Source organism: Schistocerca gregaria, chromosome 3, assembly GCF_023897955.1.
Source record: "Schistocerca gregaria isolate iqSchGreg1 chromosome 3, iqSchGreg1.2, whole genome shotgun sequence".
NCBI classification, from domain to species: Eukaryota; Metazoa; Arthropoda; class Insecta; order Orthoptera; family Acrididae; genus Schistocerca; species Schistocerca gregaria.
The window spans coordinates 699,152,705-699,179,531 of record NC_064922.1 but is presented as its reverse complement, the minus strand read 5'-3'; the positions used below and the strand labels follow the sequence as shown (position 1 = coordinate 699,179,531).

The following is a 26,827-nucleotide window of genomic DNA, read 5'->3' as shown; positions in this document are numbered from 1 at the left end:
AGCACCATGTTGGTTTCTGAGCACACTGTTCATTGTACATTGTTGAACATGGAGCTCTCATGCAGACCACCATGAGGTGTTCACATGTTGACTCAATGACAATGCCAATTAAGATTGCAGTAGGCACAAGACAACCTGGATTTGACTGTTGGTCAACAGAAACGTGTAGGCTCTTCAGGTGAATCATATTTTTGCTGCACTAGGTAGATGGTAATCTCTGCAAATGCGGAGCCACAACCATGCTACAGTGGCTTGAGTAGTATTATAGTGAACTCACATTGATGTCTCAGCAACCAAACTCACCTAATGTAAATCCTATGAAACCCATCTGCTATTAAGCAGGTGGTCATAATGTTTTGGCTCATCAGAGTACTTCCAGACAGCTTCCCGTAAGGCTGCTTTGAAACTTTCTGTTGTGTGTTTATTAATTAATCTAAATGTTTTATATGATGCAAATTCATTGTCATCAGATAGTTCTTGAACTATGGCTAGTTGTGCATTACAGTCAGAGGGACTATTCACTACAGGATAAACATTTATATCATTGATTAAATGTTCATCTAGTAGACTATTCATTCCATCCAACAGCTCCTGTAATTCATCCTCACTTTCATTGAATATAGCAATATCACCAACAAAACTTATAGTTAGTGTCTTTCACACTGAATTTATCATTCTTGAAGCTTTGTTTTATTTCTGTCATTGTCCTTTGATGTACATAGTTGGGAGCAAGACTTGACCCTTAGCCTGCGGCCTTCTTAACCCAAGAACTTCTCTCTTCTTTTGGTCCTCTGTAATCACCCCCCCCCCCCCCCCCACCAAATTTCTTTTGTTGGATTCCGGTTGACAAATCATATGTACATGCCTTGATTTTTCGTATGTATAACATCTATTATCAGGTGCTACATAAGAACAGCGTCTCTGGTGCACAGATGCAGTTCCTAAACTCAGATTTATGGCCATTTTATAGATCATCAATTTTCTGTATATAATTATTGGCAGCAGCTTGGATACACAGTTGTTAATCCGAATGTGCGGCAGTTCTCACATTTATCAGCCTTTGCTACCTTTAGGATTGTGTAGATAAAAGATTCTACACACTAACTTCAATAACCTCTTCGTTCCTTCAGTCAACATGTAACGACTTTCACTCCCTATTTTTTCTCCATAAATAGGTGTACTTTTTTGCTTATAGACTAATGGTCCATGAGTGTGGACCTTCTAGTCCTTAGTTTTAAAACCACAGTGTAACACCTTGCAAGCAACAATTTCTGCACTAGTTTACAGCTGGTCATACACAGACCTGTTACTTCTAAAGGTTGAAATTATATGTGAACAATTATTATGCTTAAATATTGCACTGAGAATGCATATTTTTCACATAAATTTGCAAACTATTCTCTATATTGACAATTAATTCAAGTTTGCATATATTTTGTTCATTACTATGAAATAATACATTTTCTAATGGTCCTCATATGTGGGCCTCGGGTCACAATGCATGTTTGCTAACTTCTATTTGATCTTAGATAATGAGATACTGAAATAACTGTTATTTCTACACTCTATAGCAATGCATGAAATATCAACTGATAAGCAATTAGAAGTTCTTCTTAGTGACAGCACTGTGCAATTATCTGACTGGAAAGATGATGAATTTTTTGTATTGACAGAAGATTGACTGCTGAGCTTGATGAGCACTGATGGTAAATCATAATAATATTAAGGTGATGTGTCAATAGGTAGACAAAGAGTACAGCATTGTACAGTGAATTCCTCTGACGGCAAAGATGTAGGTGCTGTAGAAAAGGTGAATAAAAAGCCAAGAAGAGCTGTGTTGCAACCAATTTCAGGTATTAGGTTTTACAACATTTGTCAACTAGCAAAATCTGTTGAGGCAAGGAATGCCTCAAAATACAGGAAACCTCACTGCAAATCCAAAACAAAAATAAGAGGCACGCATGTCAAATGTGGTATGTATTTATGTATTGTCAAAAATAATTGTTTTTAAGCTGTTTATAGAACATAAAGATTTATGTACTGGCAGTAGCAAATTATTACCTCCAAGAAATTATTGTGTAATCATTATTTCATTGCCTTTAAAGAGATGTTTTACAGTATCATATGTTTCAAAAATATGAAGATTAAGAATCCTATTTTCTGTGTGCATTTGCACATACAGTTTAAAGTTTCAAATAAACTGTAAACAAAATTCCGGTATTTTCCCCAGCTTTCCTTGTTAAAAATACACTTTTTCCTGGGTAAAAATTCACTTTTTCCCAGGTGAAAGTACATTTTTTCCATTTAAGTGACAATATACTTTCTCTTTCAATAGTGAATGTTTTATGTATCAGCATAGAAATTCCTGCCACTTTAGCAAAAGAAACCCAGCAAGAGCCAACATCTTTTGTAAAAATCTTTGATGTGTGGCAACATTTATAGTGCATATTTTCATATGACAAAAGTATAAACACAAATTCCACCAAATACAGGACAACAGCTTCTGAACAACTGAAATCTAGACTGTGACGCACTTTTGTCAGCCAATTATGGCTCATGTCATGCAATGTTGCCAGCTAATGGCAGGAGGTATTCAGAGTGATAGGATATGAGATGTACTCCACCAATAGCAATGCCTTTGGTAAGTAGTGCGAGCAACAAATGAGAAAAATTAATGGTTTACATTAATATGCATACATATAGCTACAAGGAAAGCTAAGCTTTCATATATAATATTTATCAGTATGAGAGAATTAAAAGAAATATGAAAAACTAACCTTCAAACTTGGTCTTTTTTAGTATGTGTTAATCTTTAGGATATGAAACACAAATGGGTCAGTAAAATTTTAATTAATGGCATAAATGGCTGGTCTTTCAGGCCCAAAATTTTTCTAAGTCACTGTTAAATTTTGAATCACAATTTAATGCTCCATGATTAAAGAAACTGATCACACATTTTTGCACGTATCATAATTCATACTGCTTTGAAGGAAATTTACTTTGAAAGTAATGCATCTCAAACCACCATGTGCATTATTTTCCCACCTCCTGTTTGAAATGTAAATGGTTGTGACGACAAGTTCATCAAAATGAGGCCCACAAGAAAGACACTTCAAAAATGCTTTGTTGTCATGAAGTACTGCATAGTCTGTGAAACATTTTGCTGTTGGTAGACACTTGTGTGTACACTGTGTTTTGGTGTTGTTACATTTTCTTTGCAACTGAAGGTTTATGTTGGTGTTATTCTCTCATTTATGTTTTATTGCTGTGATATTATTCTGCAGTAGCAGACTAAAGAAAAATTCTTGTTCTTAACAGGCAAAATTTAAAAAAAAATTAATTGAGAACTGAAACAATGGAAATTTCCCAGAATTCTAAAAAATTCCTGCATTTTTTCCAGATGTCTCCCGGATGAAGAAATTTCCAGATTTTTCTCAGATTTTCTGGTTATCTCAGGGTGTATTTGCCCTATTATATTACTGCTTGCAAAGAAATTGTAGTCCAATAGATTTAAAGTAATTAAAAACAAAAGTTGATGACATCCCCCCCCCTTTCCCTCCCCTCCCCTCCCGAACCCTGTCAGTTAAGCAATCAAATTGTCTTAAGTTCAACAATACAGATACAACTTGTTCTACAAACCCATTCATACATTTGGATGTCTGCAGTCCAATGTCAGATGAATAAGTCGTGGTACAAAGTTCTTTTGTCACATTTAAATATGACTCATATCAACATATGGCCAATTACTTTCTCAGACAAAAATTTAATTTCATTGATTGATTTCATGAAATAAAAGCTCTTTTGCTGAATACGTTCAGTCAAAGAATGAAAGTACTGCATGTGGACAATAGTACAGGGTACATTAATTGTGACATGAAATAGCATCTTAGAAATTTTGGAATCTAGCTGGAAGTGAGTGCTCCATACACAGTAGACCAGAATTCCAAATCTGAGAGAGAGAGCTGAATAACTGCTGAAAGCAAGTGCATGATGTTGAAAGCCAAAACTCTTCTAACATTTCTATGGGCAGAAGCAGTTAACACTACCATCCACATACTTAACAGGATTCCAAGAAAACACAATTTGTAGCAAACTTTACTTGAACTGTAGAAGAGACAAAAGCCCTATGTTGAACATTTTGGTATCTTTGGACCTGATACTTTTGCTCAAGTGACAAAATTATTTTGAAGAAAGTTCAATGCCAAATCCCAAATAGTTAAGCTTTTGGGTACCAAGGAGAGCTGACAAATTATGAACTTTTTGACCAACAAAGCTGAAACTGTTAGCATCTTCAGATGTCACATCAATGGGGTGAGCAGCAGCACAACACCAGAAGCTGAAGAAGATAAAGATCATGGGTGCTGAAGAACAAGAAATAATGTCTCATGGCAAGTAAGCTCAGGTCAGACCATTACAAGTAAATAAAAAGAAAAAGAAAAAGCCTCCATAAAACTATGTAACAGTAACACAAGAGCTAATGGAAGAGTCAACTAGTCAACTCCAGTTAACATAGCTACCAGCCACAACTCAGCAAGACACAAAGCTGATTTCATCCAACATTATACTCCTAATAGTTTCAAGGAAACAATTTCTGGTGCTGACTCAAAACACTGAAAAGAGGTTATTGCTGAGAAACTGAAAGTTTACAAGGAGAACAAAACTATGAAGATCATTACAAAAACCAGCAGCCAGCAACTTATTGACTCAAAGTTGGTCTTCAAGGTATGCTTGATGCAAATGGCAAGATTAGTTGGTAGAAAGCAAGGCTTTGTGGCAAGGCTTCAAACACGATGAGACCTCAACAGTTATAGTGTATAACATGTTAGGAGTTTTCCTGGCAACTGTCACATATAAATATTTAGAAATCAAACAGTTCATTATACTCACATTATTTCTATATGCAACCTTGAAGAAGAAATCAATATTGAATACCCATGTGGCTGGTATTGACACAAATAATCCTGCAATCTGTAAGATTGAGAAATCACCATATGGGCTCAAGCAGGCTGAAACAAAGTTTCTAGACATTCTTCTGCAGTTCAATTTTCAAGCAAATATAGGATGTTTCAAAAAGGACTTTAAAACTTCAAAAATTCATAAAAATTTATTGAAAGAAGATATAGAACTGGATTTAGTGTTATAATGTAGGGAAACACATCAAGTTTTTTTTTACCTTAAACTAAAGATTGTATGCGGTTTCTGTTGGTTATTTTGCTTAAGGGGCTGTACATTTTCTTCTTGCTCAATGCACAAAATCATTCATTTTAGAGTTATCATGAACATGTTGCATTGTTTGATGTGGGTTTTTCACTCCTCCAAATCCTGCAGTTATGTGTGTTAACATTGCCACTTAAGCACAAAGTCAACTCCTCAGAAAAGATGATTTTGTCCAAGAAGTATTCATCCTCATGTATCGGACTAACATATCCTCACAGAAGTTCATGTGAGCAATTTTATCAGTGCCTTTTATTGTTTGTACAACATCAAGTTTGTGAGATTCATGCCGGGTCAATTTCGTAGGGTTGTTTACAAAATATTGTCTCACTCGCTCAACAACATCACCAGATGTGCATTTCCCATGTCTTGCCAAGCACCCTGTTTCTACAAAACATATATGCCACTCATTAGTTGTAGGCCTACTAGGAGTATCTTTAGTGTAGCTGGTATGGAAATTATGCTGAACTGTTGTCACCGACTTCGATTCTTCAAACCAAAATCACAGCTAGCAAGCTCAAGTCCAGTGAAGGCAGCATTCTTTAACACTACTGCCGCTAGTGTTCATTATGTAGTAAAGAAAATGTTGACACATCAGCACACATACATGAGATGAATAATTGAAAATTTTGGAAGGGATTTATTACCTGCTGAAAAAAAAACCCAAGGTTGATAATATACCTTACCCTTAAGTTTCTGTCTGTTATGACTAGATATTTTGTTTGCAGTGAACAGTGTAAGCAGGTTTTTGAGCAATCATAACAATGCAGGCTGGCATGCATTATAGAGGACTTTCTGGTATTTGATCAAAACAGAAGATTAAGGGGCAGAGTGCTTCAGCAGCAGGAGTGAAGTACAATTAGTAGGTTTTTCCGATGGTAGATGGTCTTATTTTACAAAAATCAGCAACAAGATTTGTATTTCTTCTGGCAGGCAAACTAGTAAGCTCAGTTGCCCAGAGACAAAAAATTGTTGCTTTATGTAGAACCAAATCTGAATGCTCAGCCACTACTATTACTGCAAAACAAGAAATCTGGCTGAGAAAATTACCCAATGGTCTAGGGATCGAGTCTGAAAAACATTAAAAATTGACAGTCAGAGCACAACTTGACTATCAAGAAATTCTGAATATCAAAAGTGCACCAAACATATTGATGTTCAGTATCATTTTATGCACAAGAAGTTTGAAATAAAGAGATAAAAGCAGAATAGGTACTTACCAAAGAATAACTCACTGATACGTTTACCAAAGCATTAACCAAAGAGAGATTTATTCATCTGCATGCAAAACTTGTAAACAGATTAACAAAATCAGTAAAACAGTGGGATCACTGAGTTTCCAGGGATATACACTCATTTAATTTGTTCATTATGTGTGTTTTTAGTCTGAAGTCAGTTACTGTTAAGGACACTACTTCAGCCAAACAGCTCAGTAATTTAGTTGTTTCAAGGATGTTATTCTCTCTCTGCAAAACCACCTACAACTCACCTCAATGTACAATTTAAAATAATTATTTAAAGAATGGAAAATTTCACTTGCCTGTGACATTGCAGCGGTACTGCTAGCAGCAAGATCCATGCCTGGAGCTTCCGATAAATCTTTTGTCCAGTAATGTGTATGTGCAATCTCCAGCACTTGAAATGCTGAAGCCATGCCACCCAAACCATAGTTTGAATATGTTTGCTCCAAGCCGTATATCACAGCTTGTAATGTTTTCAACATGCCTTTCCAGACAGCTCGACTGACGCACTGTATGAGAGTTGCATGCAAAAGTAATTGGTCTAAGATTTTTCTATTACCACTAAGAACATAATAATTTCTATTACATTTAACACTAAAGAGTTAGACATTATACAGAATACTAAATATTCTGATTCCCTGACCAAAAATCATTATAAAAACATAATGAAGGGCTGTTGATTTCACTGTTATGTTAACAGCTCTGAAAAGCAATGTCATCTTATAGAACACTTTCTAAGTGATACTTTGATATGGCTGTCTCTCCATTTCCATCCAAGTTGCGCTGCTTTCCTGTGAACTTCATACTACGTTACGTGCTGTTTACTATCAATATGGGTGCTATAAATATTGAGTGTTCAGTTGTATATTTATCAAGCCATGAACTGCCATATTAGAACCTGCAATGATTGAATAAGAAAATTTGTTATTTGGTCATAGCTGAAATGAGGTAGTTTTTCTGTGGCGTACAGTGGCCTTGCCTGTCCACTCCCACTTGACACTCTCACCTACTCCATCCAACACAACACCTTACCTCAGTAGAACTGCAGCACTTTGATAATGCATCTGTGCATGTTTAGTTTTTTTTCCACATATGGATTTACAGAATATTCCATCAGTACTTGGACATATAAAGACATATTTAAAGCTGAAATGCACAGTACTGATGTTCCACAACATACACACATCAAAAAAATTTTTCATCACCTCGGTTCCAAGAGTTCCAGAACATGTACAGAAAACTGAAATGTAGATCAACATAAACATCATTTCCGCCCTTTTTATTGCTCAAGGAAACCACAAATTGCATGTTGTACCACCATAGAGTGAGATCTTCACAGGTGGTGGTCCAGATTGCTCTACACACTGGTACGTCTAATACCCAGTAGCACGTCCTCTTGCATTGATGCATGCCTGTATTCATCGTGGCATACTATCCACGAGTTCATTGAGGCACTGTTGGTCCAGATTGTCTCACTCCTCAACGGCGATCAGCATAGACCCCTCATAATGTTTGGTGGGTCACGTTGGTGGGTCTCGTTGCGCATAAACAGCCCTTTTCAATCTATCCCAGACATGTTCAATAGGGTTCATGTCTGGAGAACATGCCGGCCACTCTAGTTGAGTAATGTCGTTATCCTGAAAGAAGTCATTCACAAGATGTGGATGATGGGGACATGAACTGTCATCCATGAAGATGAATGCCTCGCCAATATGCTGCTGATATGGTTGCACTATTGGTCAGAGGATGGCATTCATGTATCGTACAGCCACTACAACGCCTTCCATGACCACCAGCAGCTTACGTCGGCCCCACATAAAGCCACCCCAAAACATCAGGGAACCTCCACCTTGCTGCACTCACTGGACAGTGTGACTAAGGTGCTCAGCTTGGCCAAGTTGTCTCCAAACATGTCTTCGACAGCTGTCTGGTTGAAGGTATATGCGATACTCATCGGCGAAGAGAACATGATGCCAACCCATGTTGGGCCCATCCGCACCGCACTGCATTGTGTCATGGTTGCAGAGATGTACCTTGCCATGGATGTCTGGAGTGAACTTGCACATCTGATAGCCTATTGCGCACAGTTTGATTCATAACACGATGTCCCGTGGCTGCACGAAAAATGTTATGCCACATGGTGGAATTGCTGTCAGGGTTCCTCAGAGCCATAATCCGTAGGCAGTGGTCTCCACTGCAGTAGTAGCCCTTCGGCAGCCTGAGCAAGGCATGTCATTGACAGTTCCTGTCTCTCTGTATCTGCTCCATGTCCAAACAATGTTGCATTGGTTCACTCTGAGATGCCTTGACACTTCCCTTGTTCAGAGCCCTTCCTGGCACAAAGTAACAATATGGATGTGACCAAACCATGGTATTGACTGTCTAGGCATGGTTGAACTCTGTTGTTCATGACATAAGCCATGTACCTCCTTCCTGGTGGAATGACTGGAACGGATCAGCTGTCGATCCCCTCTGTCCAATAGGCACTGCTCATGCACTGTTGTTTACATCTTTGGGTGGGTTTAGTGACATCTCTGAACAGTCAAAGGGACTGTGTCTGTGATACAATATCTACAGTCAATGACTATCTTCAGGAGTTCTGGGAACCGGAGTGATGCAAAACTTTTTTTGATGTGTCTATTTTGTAATTTGCTGTGAACTGGTTTTTGGCTTGTAAGCTATGAGTTCAGTCTGGTTTAAGTGCTTGACTGGTAAATAATTTCCATGTAGACTTTGCCTCCTTGTCTAGGTTCAGAGTGAAATTCTGCTTCCTGATGTGACAGTCACCACCTACACCCATCTCAATTGAAGATTCCTGTTACCTCCATAGTCAGTATGAGTTTTCATTGTAAATAGCCTTTTATTCTTAAGCCATGTATGTAACTGTCAGTCTATAATGAATATCAATGTGGTCATGTGCATATTAGTCTGGAAGGAGATACAGCACAGCTTCTTAATAAAAACTGAGACAGCTATGTGAGTTTTTCGTTTTAATATCAATGAAGCACTTAATTGCTAAATTTACACAGTTACATTGTTACTAATTAATGCAGATCCGAACAGGTGCTGCACTTTGTTAATTTATGCATTCATCTGTTCCACTTCCCTGAAAGCTCTCCTTCACAATGAATGAATGAATGAATGAAAGAATGAATGAACAAAATGTCTGACATTTCAAGAAGTTAAAGTGTTTCTAAAAACTATTCCATCATCTGATGGAGTACAAAGTACATCTGAGGGGAAGCATATTAAGCATGAAAAATCATTTCAGAATAACTGAGCTGATTAAAAATCTCAACTGAGTGAAGTTGATGCTGTGATTAATTTTTGGCACATGGAACAGAAAACAGCTCATAAGATTCAGCACCTATTTTTGCTACCCGTGGAAAGTAAGTTACATATGGACAACATGTGCGAAAACTGTACCATGCATTTTGAGAAGAAAGAAGTGATATTCAACATAGAGTGGACATGTGCCAGTGGTAATGTGTATGAGAGTTGTACTGGCTGTTGAGGCAGTCCAGCCTCACAAGTGTCAGTGGTCACATGTGTGTGTGTTTTCTACTTTAGAAGAAGGCCTTTCGGCCAAAAGCTCATATGTATATCAGTCTTTTTGTTACAACTGCCGGTGATTTAATGCCTCTTCTATATGGTGAATACATGGATGAACATGGGTGGGATACTAACTACTGATATTTCGCAAACAAACACCAAATTGATGCAAAAATATTTCATTCAGAAATTTTAGTAAGCTTTGTATCTTTACTTTCTTTTCTGGTAATTCTTGGATTTTAAATAGTCCGTAATCAAGATTCACAACTTAACAACAGCTTGAAAATGTGTATGGAGTCATCTGTGTTTCTTAGAGGAACTTACAGGTAAGCAATCTGTTGAAATGATAGATCACTGTGAAACAAAAACCTATATATTATCTGTGATTCTGTCAAAAACTATTCAGTATTTTGTACATGATACAAACACTCACAGGAAAGTAAAAATAAATTGAATTATCATGCACTGTTGTTTCTCCAAACTCTTATGATACAACTTTTGCCAATGTATCGTGCGTGCATGTGCGTACACACACACACACACACACACACACACACACACACACACACACACACAGGGTAGTTTCACTTTATTAGTAAAAAAATGACAGTAAGAAGTGAAAATATGCTTACAACATCATCAATGTGATCATCTGGACTGATTTTTCTCTCCAGAGTACGATTCAACTTGCTCACTACAAAGTTTCTGTAGCTCTCATCCTCCATAAGCTTTTTCAGGCGATTTAATTTTAACCATCCAACACCTTCCCCGTCTAAAACTTGATTTACAACCTGAAACATAATTCTTAACTGAAGTAAGATACAAACTATAACTATTATCTAATGCTTACAAAGAAACACAGGAAGACTAGTCAAATTTTCCCAATCAAAGAACATTTTAATGAGTTATCATTTTCTGCACAATTATGTATACAAGACACAATGATAAAAATAACTGCTCAATCAAGTAAACAAATCTGTACAATTATAATCTGTATTTTTCTTACAAGTGAAGCATGGTAACACAATATAGTAACTAGAGTATTAATGTGAAATAAAAGTATGTTGAATAACAGTGGTAACATTTTAAAAATATAGCTGTTATTGACAGGCTTGAAATACTCCTTCATTAATTTATTGTTTATTTAGCCCAGCCAAATTAGGGATGTAAGACCCTCTCCTACATCAGACCAGGAAACTTATTTCAGACAGACATTTTAGTCTATCCAGGGGCAATGAGTGTGGCTTTTTTCCCATTCAGAGAATTTGTGATGCCTGCAGACACTGTTGCAACTAAAATAAAGTGAAGTGAACCATTTCACTACGAAGTTCTTGTGTTCATTTACCTGGCTGACCTCAGAGCCTCAAGTTTTAGAATAACTAATTTTTCTCATATTTTCATATCCTTTCTGTTCAACATTACTTCAGTTAATTAGCTTCTGGGGGTGGTAGTTACCACTGTGATGCTTAATGCCCAGAATTTACATGATTAGAAAATTGGGAGCTTTTTTTGATGGTTTAATCTAACCATATTATGTGTGCAGATGGGCATTAATGCCTGGTGATGACAAAGGCCATACATGTGAGAGATGTGCGCGTATGAATGTGTGTGTGTGTGTGTGTGTGTGTGTGTGTGTGTGTGTGTGTGTGTGTGTGTGTTTGTGTGTGTTTCTACACCTGGAGAAGGGCTCTGTCTAGTAGTTAATAACATCTAATGTACCTTTCTGCCACTCCACACCTCCTTCTATGTGGTGAGTATCAATCTATCCCATTTCATATTGTTAATACTATGTGTGATGTCTTCTCCTGTTTTCAAGCCTACTCCATCCAATTTTAATATTTAGAATTCTAATTTCACTAGTTGGATTCATTTACTTCCATATTATCCACCAGTGGCATGAACTTGTCCAATGTTCAGGTAGAGTGTCTCTGAAGAAAATGAAATGCAAAGGACTGAAGTTCATTAATAAGTTACAATATAATAAATATCCTTGTGCCTTCCACTCTAAAGAGGGAGGGTGCTCACATGTGTGTGAGCTATGCTTGGATGCATGTATGTATGTATGTGTCTTTCTTACATTTAAAGAAGGCCCTTTGGTCAAAAGCTCACATTTATAGCAGTCTTTTTGTTGTGCCTGTCTGTGACTTAAAATCTCCTCTACATGGTGAGTAACGATCTATCATTTTTGTAACATTATTATTTTTCTATTAGTTACGTAACACTGAAATACATATTCCCAAGATACTGATGGTGGAACAATGATCAATACAATACTGGAAAATAATGTGCTTTTAGTCTACAGTTGCAGTTTATTTATTTTTGCCTACTAACTACTGATTTTGACATACAGTACCATTTTAAGGTCATCCTATAGAGTACAAAACCATTACATAGTTGCAATAATAATGTGTAAAAACTTACAACATATTATTCTGTATGACAGCAAAAAAACGGTGTATGGAGTGACCTTAAAATTCATAGGCTGCCCCTTACCCATGGCATGCACTCATCATGCTTGTTTCCCAAGTAATGTTTCATACATTAAAATAAAAGGTCACTCTTCAGCTTTAAATTGATGCTAATTGTGACCAGAAATGATAAGAGTGCCCCCTATGTACAGAGTTTCATTTCTTTTTTACCATTTAAAAAGTGACTGCATAAAAAGATATCTAAAAATAGCATAAAATTTTTAATTAAGAAATGCCTGACAAAATAGTCCCCTTTACAATAAGACATTAAAAGCAAAATAGCAAATGTGCTTATCCAAGTTTACATTTGCTATTATATACAGTTTATGCTACTATAAAACATCAATGTGTGCTTGAATCTTTAATTTAAGCAAGTTCATTATAGTAACACCTTTTTATACTAAAAATACAAAATTATTTTTATAGAAAAGAAATCAAGAATCCAGAGGGAATTGTGGCACAATGTGGCTACGTATTATTACAACCATCAGTTGATGATCTTTGTCTGCACTTACTGTTTCATGATACCTAGTCTAATATATCCCACTGTTTACTTTATTTAAATTATTGACATAAAGATGATAGGGGCCCTAGCACTATGATATTTTAAAGCACTTGACTTACTATTTGAAGCTCCACACTAACAAAAATAATAATTTTTGAAAATATAATGTAACTGGATAGATAAGAAATCTACTCACCAAGCTGTAGCAGAACTTATATATAAAGGTATTTCAATTTGCAAGCTTTTGGGGCCAGTGGCTGCTTCTTCTAACAGAAGGGTTGAAGAGAAGGAAGAGAGGTGAAGGGAAAGAACTTATGAGGTTTAGGAAATGGGGAGAGTTCAGAAAAAGTCCTCCAGAACCACTGGTCATGGCACACTCATCAGATGGGGTGAGAAGGAAAGACTGATTGTTGGGGACTGCACAGGACGAGATTTGAAAACCTGACAGCATGCTGTACAACATGACAGTTGTAGCCCCAGTGCCTGTTTCACGACATGTGCCACCTGCGTTCTTCTGTCAGACACCAGTTTCTCATAACTCCACAGGTGGTAACTGGCATTACATGTCCTTGGTTTTTGCCAGCCACCTGGCCTTAATTTACATTAATTTCTTTTGTCTCAGCATTTTTTTTCACAGTAATTATTCCTTTCTTCACTCTCTTTCAGTTTTCTACATCTTTCGTCATCTGACCAGTCTATTCCCTCTCTCCCACCTCTACCGTATACAATGAAAAAGACAAAGTTCAGCAACATACGCATTGCGATTGTTTCTTCTTACAGAAATATGGAAACCATGAAGTTGTTTCTTCTTATAGAAATATGGAAACCATGAAGTCAGCATATTATGGCTACTTTCATGCAATTACGTCATTTGGAATTATATTTTTGGGAAATCAGCTACTGGCTAAAAAAGTACAGTGTTTACAAAAAAAGAGCCATAAGGATCATGTGTGGAGTCCATCCTAGAGCCAGATGCAGGAATCTTTCTAAGAAGCTTGAAATGCTTACATCCACTGCACTATATATATTCTCATTGATGTGCTTCATAAGGAAAGAAAAATCCCTCTTGCTTTTTATCAACTTTTTTCCCTGTCTAGGGAATACAGCAGTCAGAATCTGTTGTATACTTTCAATCAATCTTGCACTGTCACATTTCAGTGAGCTTAGGAATAAAAACACACAGTTAGAGTGCAGAAAGTTGCCAGTAATGCATAGACAGCATCTGAGAGAAAGAAAGTTTTAAAGTATAAAATCCAATCCAGATTTCCTAGTCCACCATCACTGATGAAACTAGGTAAAAAACTGCACAACAAAGTATCTCTGCAAATGGTTAAGGAATTCCATGCACCCACTTCACAGTCATTAGCACTTGAACTATAACATAATGCTGATTTATCATGGTATGAATATATTTGTTCTGTTTATTTTGGCAGAATAACAATTCTCAGTTATCTCACAGTTTTCTTCCATGAAAATTTTGGACTTCAGTGTGTCTGCTTTGAACCTTTCCTGCTACACTCTGTTGGTATTATGCTCTACAAAACAGATACCTCAGACAATTACGTGGGTTTTCTGGCTGTCTACAGTAATCGAATATGACAAAACAGCAAGAGTACTGTTGTGCATGTTCTCAATTTCTGAGCCAGTGTAATTATCTATTTCATTAAGTTATGGTGTTGTAAATCAAATAAACAAACACATTGCTGCTTTTTAAATATAGTCAGAGTTTTTCCGCACATCACTTAATATTGGTGATGGAGGAAAAAATCATCTGATTCAAAAAAGGAGTAGATACTACACCAAACTTCACTCTCAGCACCAGAAATCAAATGCACTAATGAAATATGTAGCATATCTGATGGAGGAAACTGAGAACCACAACATGAGACAACAAGAAATTGAAGGCACCTAAGAGCCTTGTTGCATTTAAGAAGCCAGCATACCTGACAACAAAGTCACAAAGTCTTCTGAGTATGGCCAGAGAGAACTAAGTTGTTGTTGTTGTGGTCTTCAGTCCTGAGACTGGTTTGATGCAGCTCTCCATGCTGCTCTATCCTGTGCAAGCTTCTTCATCTCCCAGTACCTATCGCAACCTACATCCTTCTGTATCTGCTAAGTGTATTCATCTCTTGGTCTCCCTCTACTATTTTTACCCTCCACGCTGTCCTCCAATACTAAATTGGTGATCCCTTGATGCGTCAACACATGTCCTACCAACCGAACCCTTCTTCTAGTCAAGTTGTGCCACAAACTTCTCCTCTCCCCAATCCTATTCAATACTCCCTTATTAGTTATGTGATCTACCCATCTAATATTCAGCATTCTTCTGTTGCACCGCATTTCAAAAGCTTCTATTCTCTTCTTGTCCAAACTATTTATCGTCCATGTTTCACTTCCATACATGGCTACACTCCATACAAATACTTTCAGAAATAACTTCCTGACACTTAAATCTATACTCGATGTTAACAAATTTCTCTTCTTCAGAAATGCTTTCCTTGCCATTGCCAGTATGCATTTTATATCCTCTCTACTTCAACCATCATCAGTTATTTTGCTCCCTAAATAGCAAATTTCCTTTACTATTTTGAGTGTCTCATTTCCTAATCAAATTCCCTCAGAATCACCCGACTTAATTTGACTACATTCCATTAGCCTCGTTTTGCTTTTGTTGATGTTCATCTTATACCCTCCTTTCAAGACACTATCCATTCCATTCAACTGCTCTCCCAAGTCCTTTGCTGTCACTGTCAGAATTACAATGTCATCGGCGAAACTCAAAGTTTTTATTTCTTCTCCATGGATTTTAATACCTACTCCAAATTTTTCTTTTTTTTCCTTCACTGCTTGCTCAATATACAGATAGAATAACATCGGGGAGAGACTACAACCCTGTCTCACTCCCTTCCCAACCACTGCTTCCCTTTCATGTCCCTCGACTCTTATAACTGCCATCTGCTTTCTGTACAAATTGTAAACAGCCTTTCGCTCCCTGTATTGTACCCCTGCCACCTCCAGAATTTTAAAGAACGTATTCCAGTCAACATTGTCAAAAGCGTTCTCTAAGTCTACAAATGCTAGAAACATAGGTTTGCCTTTCCTTAATCTAGCTTCTAAGATTAGCCATAGGGTCAGTATTGCCTCACGTGTCCCAACATTTCTACGGAATCCAAACTGATCTTTCCCGAGGTCAGCTTCTACTAGTTTTTCCATTCATCTGTAAAGAATTCACGTTAGTATTTTGCAGCCATGACTTGTTAAACTGATAGTTCGGTAATTTTCACATCTGTCAATGCCTGCTTTATTTGGGATTGGAATTATTATATTCTTCTTGAAGTCTGAGGGTATTTTGCCTGTTTCACACATCTTGCTCACCAGATGGTAGAGTTTTGTCAGGACTGGCTCTCCCAAGGCCGTCAGTAGTTCCAATGGAATGTTGTCTACTCCGGGGGCCTTGTTTCGACTCAGGTCTTTCAGTGCTCTGTCAAACTCTTCACGCAAAATTGTATCTCCCATTTCATCTTCATCTACATCCTCTTCCATTTCCATAATATTGTCCTCAAGTACATCACCCTTGTATAGGCCCTCTATATACCGCTTCCACCTTTCTGCTTTCCCTTCTTGACTTAGAACTGGGTTTCCATCAAAGCTCTTGATATTCAGGCAAGTGGTTCTCTTCCCTCCAAAGGTCTCTTTAATTTTCCTGTAGGCAGTATCTATCTTACCCCTAGTGATATGTGCCTCTAAATTCTTACATTTGTCCTCTAGCCATGCCTGCTTAGCCATTTTGCACTTCCTGTCAATCTCATTTTTGAGACGTTTGTATTCCTTTTTGCCTACTTCATTTACTGCATTTTTATATTTTCTCCTTTTATCAATTAAATTCAGTATTTCTTCTGTCACCCAAGGATTTCTACTAGCCCTCATCTTTTTACCTACTTGATCCTCTGCTGCCTTCACAACTTCATCCCTAAAAGCTATCCATTCTTCTTCTACTGTATTTATTTCCCTCATTCCTGTCAATTGTTCACTTATGGTCTCTCTGAAACTCTGTACAACCTCTGGTTTAGTCAGTTTATCCAGGTCCCATCTCCTTAAATTCCCACCTTTTTGCAGTTGGGAGAGAACTAAGTATTCCATAAATTTTCTTTTCTCTGATTGTAGACTTTCCCAGTGGAAAGAAAGGAGTATTAATGTTTGTTGTTCCACTGATGACAAAGTCATTGCAGACGAAGTGCAAATTCAGATTGGGGTAGGGTAGGGGTAGGATAGGGAAGGAAATTGGCCTTGCCTTTTCAAAGGAACCATATTGGAATACACAGTAAGCGATTTAGTGATATAATGAAAGACATGGGTGGTTGGAAATTGTAGAGTCATTTTTTCCACTTCTTCTGTATCTCTCTTTTTTACTTTCTTTTCAGATGCTGGTAAAATGGAATCAGAATGGCTCCAGGTGCTGACAAGGGGGGGGGGGGGGGGGGGGGGGATGTGACTACCCACTAAGTAATCCAACATTTGCTTGATCAGGTTGCTCAACTGTAATATTGAGTTGTATAAGAAGTTAGAAAGGCTGTGGGAAGAGGGAAGGGAATTGCCTTCTAATGTTTCCTTTTCCTTTCTAGATTGTAGCATCACCACATTAGATAAGTATTGTTCTGGTAAATCAGGGGAAGATGTTTTGACCTACATGGGGAACCTACACACAACCACATAGTTAAGTTGTTGGAATAATGAACAATTACCACATATGTCTCAGTTAAGGTTAACAGAGGACACAAGGGCATATTTTATTTACCTTGAAAAGTTATGAAGTGCCTCTTCCTTCCAGGATATGCAGGAAGGATTATTGGAGCGCTGTTAAGGAAAAAATACATCTAGGTGCTATTGAGACTGGGTGAACAGCAATTATTAGAGATAAGGAGATCCCATAGAAAACCCCATAGATAGGATCAGAAAAGAAAATGTCAATATCTATGAATTTGCAGACATCAGACATTGACAGAGTTAATATCAAGTGGTCAGTAGACACATTCCTGCCTGGGGAGAGGGAGGAGGGGGGTTATGACCAAAGCTTCCTATAAGCTATGAGCATAGTTTCTGAAATTATTGAACAAAGTCATGGCAACTGCAACTGCACTAACATAAACAGAGGCAGTTAGAAAACCAAAAGAGAAGAGTGTACTATTTAACACTGACATACCATGTCAACAGTGCAGTCAGACTGGTCACATCTGATGTGACTGCATAGAACCATGGAGTTTTAACTGTAGATAGGATGGCCATTAAGTGCTGGAATGTCAATGAAGGTATATGTGTATGAAGTGAAAATTGACATGGGGCTGATTTTGTTGTATGCCATTACACAAAACTGAAGATGTTGCAACCACTGTGCAGTGTTCCTCTTAAGTGTGAGCATACAAAACTCCTGGGCAGAATCAGAAGCAGATAATTGTATGACCAGCCGTGTAAGGGGAAGGTTACTTAAGTTTTATTGAATGTAGCATCACAAGTATCTGTCTAGAGGTATTGGGAGTAAGAATTTTACACCAGCCGCAGTGTAGGCAGAGTGAAGTAGGTGGAGGTAATATGCACTAAACTGGTTCAGTATTAGTGAAGTTTCTACTGGGACACAAAGACTTATGGCTTGCATGGACATTTTTCTTCAAGTTGGCAGGAGTTACGATGTCAAACTTTGACTGAATTTTCTGTGTCAACATCACATTAAAATCAATAAGGCATGGTACATAATAGGGTTGGACAATAGAGGCACTACTGTTGAAAATACCAAACTCCCACAAGGAACACTCCTATGCCATGGAAAGCCAACGAAATTATGTGCACAGTCCCTAACAGTTAAAATAAAATACCACAGGGTACAGGGAAACTAGTCTGGGTGGATGTATGAATGGAACTGATAGTCACTATGTTTTGTGTAGTGAAAACTTTAGAGGAGCATGAGGAATCACACAAAGCACAATGTTTATGTGATTCAGAATGTGATACGTGGAATAGTTTGATAGGAATCAGGTAGTTTCCATCAGCATAAACAAACTCATTTCAGTAGAAGTAGAGCTACCATGAGGTGCACTACTGCCAACTTAGGTACTGGCAGATAAGTCATTAACTTAGATGCACTGCAGGGAAAGAACACTGCATTCATAGGGAAGTAATAGTGAGGGAATGGACAAATATTTAGAGGAATATACAGAATTGTTTAGCCCTCCTGGACCACTGCCAGCAAATCCAGTATCACAGTAAAGAATTCCCACCACACAGTGTACAAGAAGCCATACCATGTTCTAATTACGCACAATCGGTGATGGAAGAGTTCACAAATCAGCAGCTCCACAATGGGATTATTGAAGAAAGTAATAGCCCTTGGAGATGGACAAGTGTTAATTGTACCCAAGAAAAGCACAAATGAGAGTAAAGCTTATTGTTTTTGCTTTGATTATTAATATTTAAATCAATACAAAGTCACAAATGTGTATCCTGTGCACACTCTCATGAGAATCTTTGATAACTTGGGGCAATGAATATATTTTACAACTATCAATTTGTGAAGCAGGTACCATAAGTTGGAAGTAGCTACAGAGGACTGACCCAAGACCATATTTATGGTTCTATCAGCCAATACCAAATTGCTGAATGCCTTTTGGATTGAAGAATGCACCAGTGATAATCCAGGACTTGCTAGATGGCGTGCTACAAGGCGTGAAACCAAGAAAGTGCATGGTGTACTTGGGTGATATTTCACAGTCTTCCAAGGATATCCAGGAGCACTCAGTACTATCATGGGGCACATTTAATCAATCATAAGCAACACAGCTAACACTAAGTTTGAAGAAATGACATTTCATCCTAAAAGAATTTTATTATTTACACCATATTACTGACCACAATGGTGTGTGTGAACAGAACCCTGGCTTATACAAGCAACATGAGGATTTCCTTCTTCTGATACAGATATGGAGCTATAGTCCTTTTTAGGTTTTTGCTGAAACTTTGTGCCAAAATATGTGGAAATAGTGAAACCTCTGACATATCTTCTGAAGAATGGATTGCAGTTTCATTGGACACTGGATTGCTAAGAAGCCTCTGTGCAGCTGAAAGATTTATTTACCACTAGCCCCATCCATGCTTTACTGGATTACCAGAGGCAGTTAATACTGTCATACAATGATATCAACTCAATCTTAAGGTAAATATTAAGGAGATAGGTAGACAGAACAGAATGCCTGACAGCCTATACCTCTGGGCAATTGAACAAGGCTGAGACAACAATTCCACGCCAGAAAAAGAGATGCTGAGTCTGATTTACAGTATCACATATTTCCATTACTATTTATATGGCAGACCCTTCAAAGTGGTAGCTGCTCATGCATTACTGAAATGGCTTATGAGCTGAAGGATCTAAGTAACCATCTGACTCAAACAGCATTATGTCTTAGTGATTTTGTCTTTGAAGTTATATACCACCTCAGGAAAACTCATAGTAACACCAATGGGCTGAGCTGAAAAGTGTGCCACATAGAGAGTGTTGCTACTTCTGTTGAAGAATGTTGAACGTCACAGGGTCCTGACCCAGACTGTCCATGATTCACAACATCAAACACAATTCTGTGCCAATGACACGATACTGTATAACAAACCATGCACGGGCAAGGTATAGTCGTACAAGCAAGTTTATGCAATGAAGTACTGAGGCACGTCTATGATTCTATCTTGGCAAGGCACAGACTACAATCAATAATGGAACAACAGGTCACAGAAAACTATTTTTGTTGGGCAAATACCACCAATATTACAAGGCCTTACAGTTTTCTGCAACTTTAGGCATACACATAGTGCCTTCTGCCTGTGGCAGCACTATCTCGTTGTCTGTAGCAATGCCTTTAAATGGCCAATGAATAGCAGCATTGCTAGTGAAGTGAATTAATTTGTGAAATTGTTTTCTTTTTTCCTCTTTAATGGGCTGCTGAGGTGTCTACTGTCTGTATAAATTTGGCAGTAACTTTTAACTTGGTAGTGAACAAGTGTTGTGTTCATGATTGTGTCAGTAATTATGGCAAGAAGAAGAAAGTTATAAGTTTCCAGCCAATGAAGAGAGACATAGGAAATGGTTATTGGCAGTCACGAGGGATACTGTTCATTTCTAGCAATATTTTAGTAGTAAGTAGCTTTGATTTTAAGCATTGCACACTGATAGCAATAGATTGATGAATGTATCTAGCTGTTTAACATTGGTTAGCAACACAAGTTTCGACAATATGCTTACAGTACAATTTTCTTCACTTCACTTCATAGGTTTATCACTTGCATTTCTCCAAAGGTGATATATTGTGGGAAACACCAGCCATAGACTGAAACTGAGGTTATGTTAACTACACTGCTAATCAACCCACAGCTCAAGAAAACTGCTAGTCTTTGCCAATTTTCTAAAGACTCTTCACATATTTCTAAAATGATACCAGGAACAAGAGAAGGTCCTTCTGAGAAACAGGACAAGAGGAAAGCCACTGAACTGAAATCTCACCCAGAGTCCAGTATTAAATCATTGGAGGAGTGTAATATGAAGCTCTCTTTCAGTTCATTTCATGAACTAATAAAGACACTTGACTGTGTTTCATGTAGAAAAAGTTGCCCACAGCTGTAAAAGATCCACATATATATCAATCTTTTATTGCTGTAAGTATTTTTTGTTAAGGCTTGTCATATTACTATATGAATGTTTGACTGCTGTAAGTATGTTGTCATACTGTGTATCTAGCACACAAATGGTAGAACTTAAGTCATCAATGGGTCTTGACAGTCTCTGTTTAAAGTCCATGTAGGATATGGTGGCTGATGCACAGGGACAAATTTTCATCCAAACCACTGGGTGAGTTAATTCGTTTGCTTGGTAGGGAAAGCTGGCACTGTCTTTCAGCTTTTGGCTGGTCACCAGTGACAGAATCAAGGCACATACTCTGCAATCTTCCTCAACTTTACAGAAACTATTTGCTAAAAAAATTTAATTTTTGCTTCACTTGTAGCTTTATAATGTCAGCTTCATGATAATTCCCCATCATTTCAATAATGAGTTTCCTTTAATTTACGTCTATGGTCACAAACTTTTTGTTAACAGATTACCAGTTTCGGTCTTTAATGACCATCATCAGATCATAAAAACAAAGTCCTAATATTTCATTAATGGTCACAGTTATTGTGATATTTACATGGAAGTAAGACACTGTGCCAAATTCGAAAGAGTTTGCAGTGAAAAATAAGGGTCACTCTGTTTTGTGTTTGGTGCATATTACATAGTATGTTACTGCACATTAAATTTAGCTAAAATATTGAAGTTTTCTTTAAACTTGAGTGGAGGTCTCTCTGTCACCAATCTAAAGAAAACTGATTGATGTAGCACACTCACTTGCGATCATGCCGCACCAGCGATAAAGTCAGAGTGAAATATTTATTATGCAAAACTTTATTATCTACCATTTTATTCCACAATCTACAGAATTTTTCGATGAAAGAGTGTAATTTTAAGGATGAAACACGAAATGTTATTGGCTTTGGAAGAACATAAGTTAACATATTACACATTTATTTTGCACAAGGGATGTGCATTTTCACAGGAAGAATATAGGTAAAGGAACCATAGGTATAACAGTTGTAAATTGTTGTAGCTGTGTTGGGAAAGTACCAAAGCTGCAAGCACTAAGACAAAGCACTGATTTTCAACTTGTTACAGGCACTGAAAGTCAGCTGAAGCTGGAGATAAGCTCGAGAAAAATTTTTGCAAAGAACCTAATGGTGCTCTGAAAGGATAGGCTAAATGTGGTTGGCGATGGTGTGTTTGTTGCTGTTAGAAGTAGTTTATCTTATCACAAAATTGAAGTAGACAGTCCTTGTGAGTTAGTATGGCAGACTTCATTGCTGGCAATAAAACAGTAATTGGATCCTTTTGCTGACCTCCAATTCAGATGATACAGTTGCTGAAAGGTTCAAATAAAACTTGAATTTGATTTCAAACATGTACTCAACTCATACGATTATATTTAGTGGTGACTTTAATTTACCATTGATATGTTGGTGAAAATACATGTTTAATACCAGAGGTACACATAAAACATCATCCAAAATTGTGCTAAATGCATTCTCTGAGATTTGTTTTGAGCAGTTAGCTAATGAGCCCATGCAAATAGTAAACAGATGTGAAAACACACTTGATTTCTCAGCAACAAATAATCATGAGTTAATAACAAGCATCAAAATGAATATAGGGAGTAGTAAACAAAGGGTCGTTGTAGCAAGACTGAATATTGTAGCCCCCAAATCTTCCAAAAATAAATGAAAAATATACCTATTCAAAAAAGTAGATAAAAATTCACTCGATGCCTTGAGACGATCTTCACTCCCTCCAAATCAACAATATAAGTGTAGGCCAGATGTGGCTTGAAATCAAAGAAATAGTACTTGCAGCAATTGAGAGATTTATGCCAAATAAATTAACAAACAATGAAGCTGATCCCCCTTGGTACACAAAATGGGTCAGAACACTGTTGCACAAACAACAACACGACCATGACAAATTTAAAACAGGCACAAAATCTCCAAGATTGGCAACCTTTTACAAAAGCTCGAAATTTAGTGTGGACTTCAATGTGAGATGCACGTAATAGTTTCCACAACAAAATTTGTCTCAAAACCTGGCACAAGATCGAAAGCCATACTGGTTGTACGTGAAGCATGATAGCGACAAGACACAATCAATGCCTTCTCTGCATGATAGCAACGGAGATACTATCAAAGACAGTGCTACCAAAGCAGAGTTACTAAACACAACCTTCTGAAATGCATTCACAAAAGAGGACGAATTAAATATTCCAGAATTTGAATCAAAAACAGCTGCCAACATGAGCAATGTAGAAATAGATATCCTCGGAGTGGTGAAGCAACTGAAATCACTTAACAAAAGCAAGTCTTCTAGTCAAAACTGTATACCAATTAGGTTCCTTTCAGAGTATGCAGACGCAATAGCTTCATACTTAACAACCATATACAACTGTTCACTCAATGAAAGATCCAACCCAAAGGCTGGAAAGTTCCACAGGTCACACTAATATTCAAGAAAGGTAGTAGCACTAAATTACAGGCCCATATCATTAACGTCGATATGCAGCAAGACTTTGGAACATATATTGTGTTCGAACATTATGAATTACCTTGAAGAAAACTGTCTATTGACACACAGTCAACACGGTTTTAGAAAACATTGGTCTTGTGAAACACAACTAACTCTTTAGACATAGCGGAGGTGCTGAGTCACGATAGGCACAATAAAAAGATTCATACAATTAAAGCTTTGTGAATCTTTTTATTGTGCCTATCGCAACTCAGCATCTCGGCTATATGGTGAGTAGCAACTTTCCTTCTCCGGTATTGTTACGTTCCATCCTGGATTTTCTATTGTTTGATCAACCAGCTCTTTTCTCACATGAAGTGCTGATTGCTACTGACTACGGATTTCAAATTGATTCCATATGTCTGAATTTCCAGAAGGCTTTTCACACTGTACCACACAAGTAGCTTGTAGTGAAATTGCTTGCTTATGGAATATTGTCTCAATTATGTGACTGGATTCATGATTTCCTGTCAGAGAGGAAAGTCAGATGGAAAGTCATTGAGTAAAACAGAAGTAATTGCTGGCATTCCCCAAGGTAGTGTTACAGGCCCTTTGCTGTTCCTTCTCTATGTAAATGATTTTGGAGACCAGCCATCTTAGGGTGTTCACAGATGATGCTGTTGTTTATCGACTAGTAAAGTCATCAGAAGATCAAAAAAAATCACAAAAGATTCAGAAAAGATAACTCTATAGTGTAAAAATTGGCAATTGACCCTAAAAATAATGATAAGTGTGTGATCATCCACTTGAGTGCTAAAAGGAGTCTGTTAAACTTTAGTTACTTGATAAATCAGTCAAATCTAAAGGCAGTAATTTCAACTAAATATCTAGGAATTTGTTGTGACTCGTCGATCTTTCAAAGTGCCACTGTGCAGTTACGCGCGTCCTCTACATGCGGCACTGTCTGCCAGCCATGCAGCAACAGTGCCACCTAAGCGGCCAGCCAGCCAGTGGCCCCTAGACTTGGACTCAGTTACGATTTGACTGTTAAAGTGTACACACGTCTTACTCTGTTTTACTTGATCTGTGGCTTTCATGTACTGCATCTTCCTTGAAATATATTTGTTCAACTTGAAGTTACAACAGAATATAATTATGAACAACTTAAAATGGAAGGAACACATAGAAAATGTTGTGGGGAAGGTTAACCAAAGACTATGTTTTATTGGCAGGACACTTAGAAAATGTAACAGATCTACTAAGAAGACTGCCTGCACTACACTATACTTGCCTGTCCTCTTTTAGAATACTGCTGCACAGTGTGGGATCTTTACCAGATAGGACAACATAGTACATTGAAAAAGTTCAAAGAAGGGTAGCACATTTTGTATTATCGCAAAATAGGGAAGAGAGTGTCACTGAAATGATACAGAATTTGAGAGGGACATCACTAAAACAAAGGAATTTTTTGCTGTGGAGGAATCTTCTCACAAAATTCCAATTACCAACTTTCTCCTCCAAATGTGAAAATATTTGTTGACATTGACCTACATAGGGACAAATGATCATCATGATAAAATAAGGTAAATCAGAGCTCATACGGAAAGGTATAGGTGTTCGTTCTTCTCGCCCACTATACAAGACTGGAATAATAGAGAATTGCGAAGGTGGTTCGATGAACCCTCTGCCAGGCACTTAAATGTGATTTCAGAGTATCCATGAAGATGTGGATGTAGACACAAGATACTAACCCTTTTTCCTCAGTTCCTCACTTAATAAACTTGGTAAACCACTGTTTCAGAATTCTCTCACTATTGTTTCTGCATAACATGTTTGTGAGATGAGACTGTTTAAACTACACTGCGTTTTGGTAAAAGAAGTAAATTGGCAACAGGAAAAATGTGTAGATTTTACTCAAAATTTGCCACTCATGACACTTTTCTGAAAGTTACAAATAGTTAACAGACAATGACAGACATTTTTGAATGGGCACCATGAGAGCGTGGGCATGGAGGTGGCCTGCTTAATATTTACAAAAGCCCTGCTGTCTGCTGGGCTGTGTTGCGGCTCACTTTGTTGCTGCTGGTAGGTTGACATGGTCTAACAGAGATAGGGGCACAATGTTTTCTTCTTGTCTTTACTAGCGACACAATGTTTGCTAGTGTTGTCTGTCCACGAGTGGCAGCAACAGCAGTTATCGATATCTAGTATGGTGGTACTATCTTTGGAGGGTCATCGAGTGTTTTTCCTGGTCAGAGTGTGTCAGAGAGTTCGGTTGGGATGGAGCAGCAGTGAGGTCCGGCAGTGCAAGGACTTGCTGGGACCACTGGCAGCATGCAGGCACTGCCGGATATAGGGGCTGTAGTTGCAATGACCACAACCTCATTGTCCAACAGACCCAGGATGTTTGAGTTGAGTGAACATTAACCCAGTAGTAAAATCTCCACTATTTTGAGATCATGCCATTTGTTCACGCATTGCTGCTAACAGGGTTGCTGAGATGAAGAGTGTTTGGAGTTGGTGAAATTAATTAGCCAGCCTCCACTTCTTATTATTAATCACTGAATTCCTTGTGTTATTATTGATGAAGTTCAACCAGTGGCCGCTAATGTCTTGGTTACCTGCCCTGGAGGTTAGCTTATTTTCATGGCAGTGTACCTTTCCTCACCTTGCCGCTGCTGTCGAGTAAGGCATGAAGTTTGACAACCTCCTTGATTGTGGTTGGATATTTTGT

General features: G+C 37.7%; 1 protein-coding gene across 18 annotated transcripts in view; it reads right to left on the bottom strand.

Annotated features, from left to right (window-relative positions):
* LOC126354708 (MAP kinase-activating death domain protein) overlaps nt 1-26,827 on the bottom strand; it is a 684,767-nt gene that overhangs the window by 241,937 nt on the left and 416,003 nt on the right. For all 18 annotated transcript variants that reach the window (XM_050004532.1, XM_050004534.1, XM_050004547.1 and 15 more), the window contains 2 exons: nt 10,640-10,798; nt 6,755-6,964 (listed from right to left, as the gene is read on the bottom strand). In XM_050004532.1, the coding sequence (XP_049860489.1) occupies nt 6,755-6,964; nt 10,640-10,798 (369 nt within the window). The remainder of the gene's footprint in view (nt 1-6,754; nt 6,965-10,639; nt 10,799-26,827) is intronic.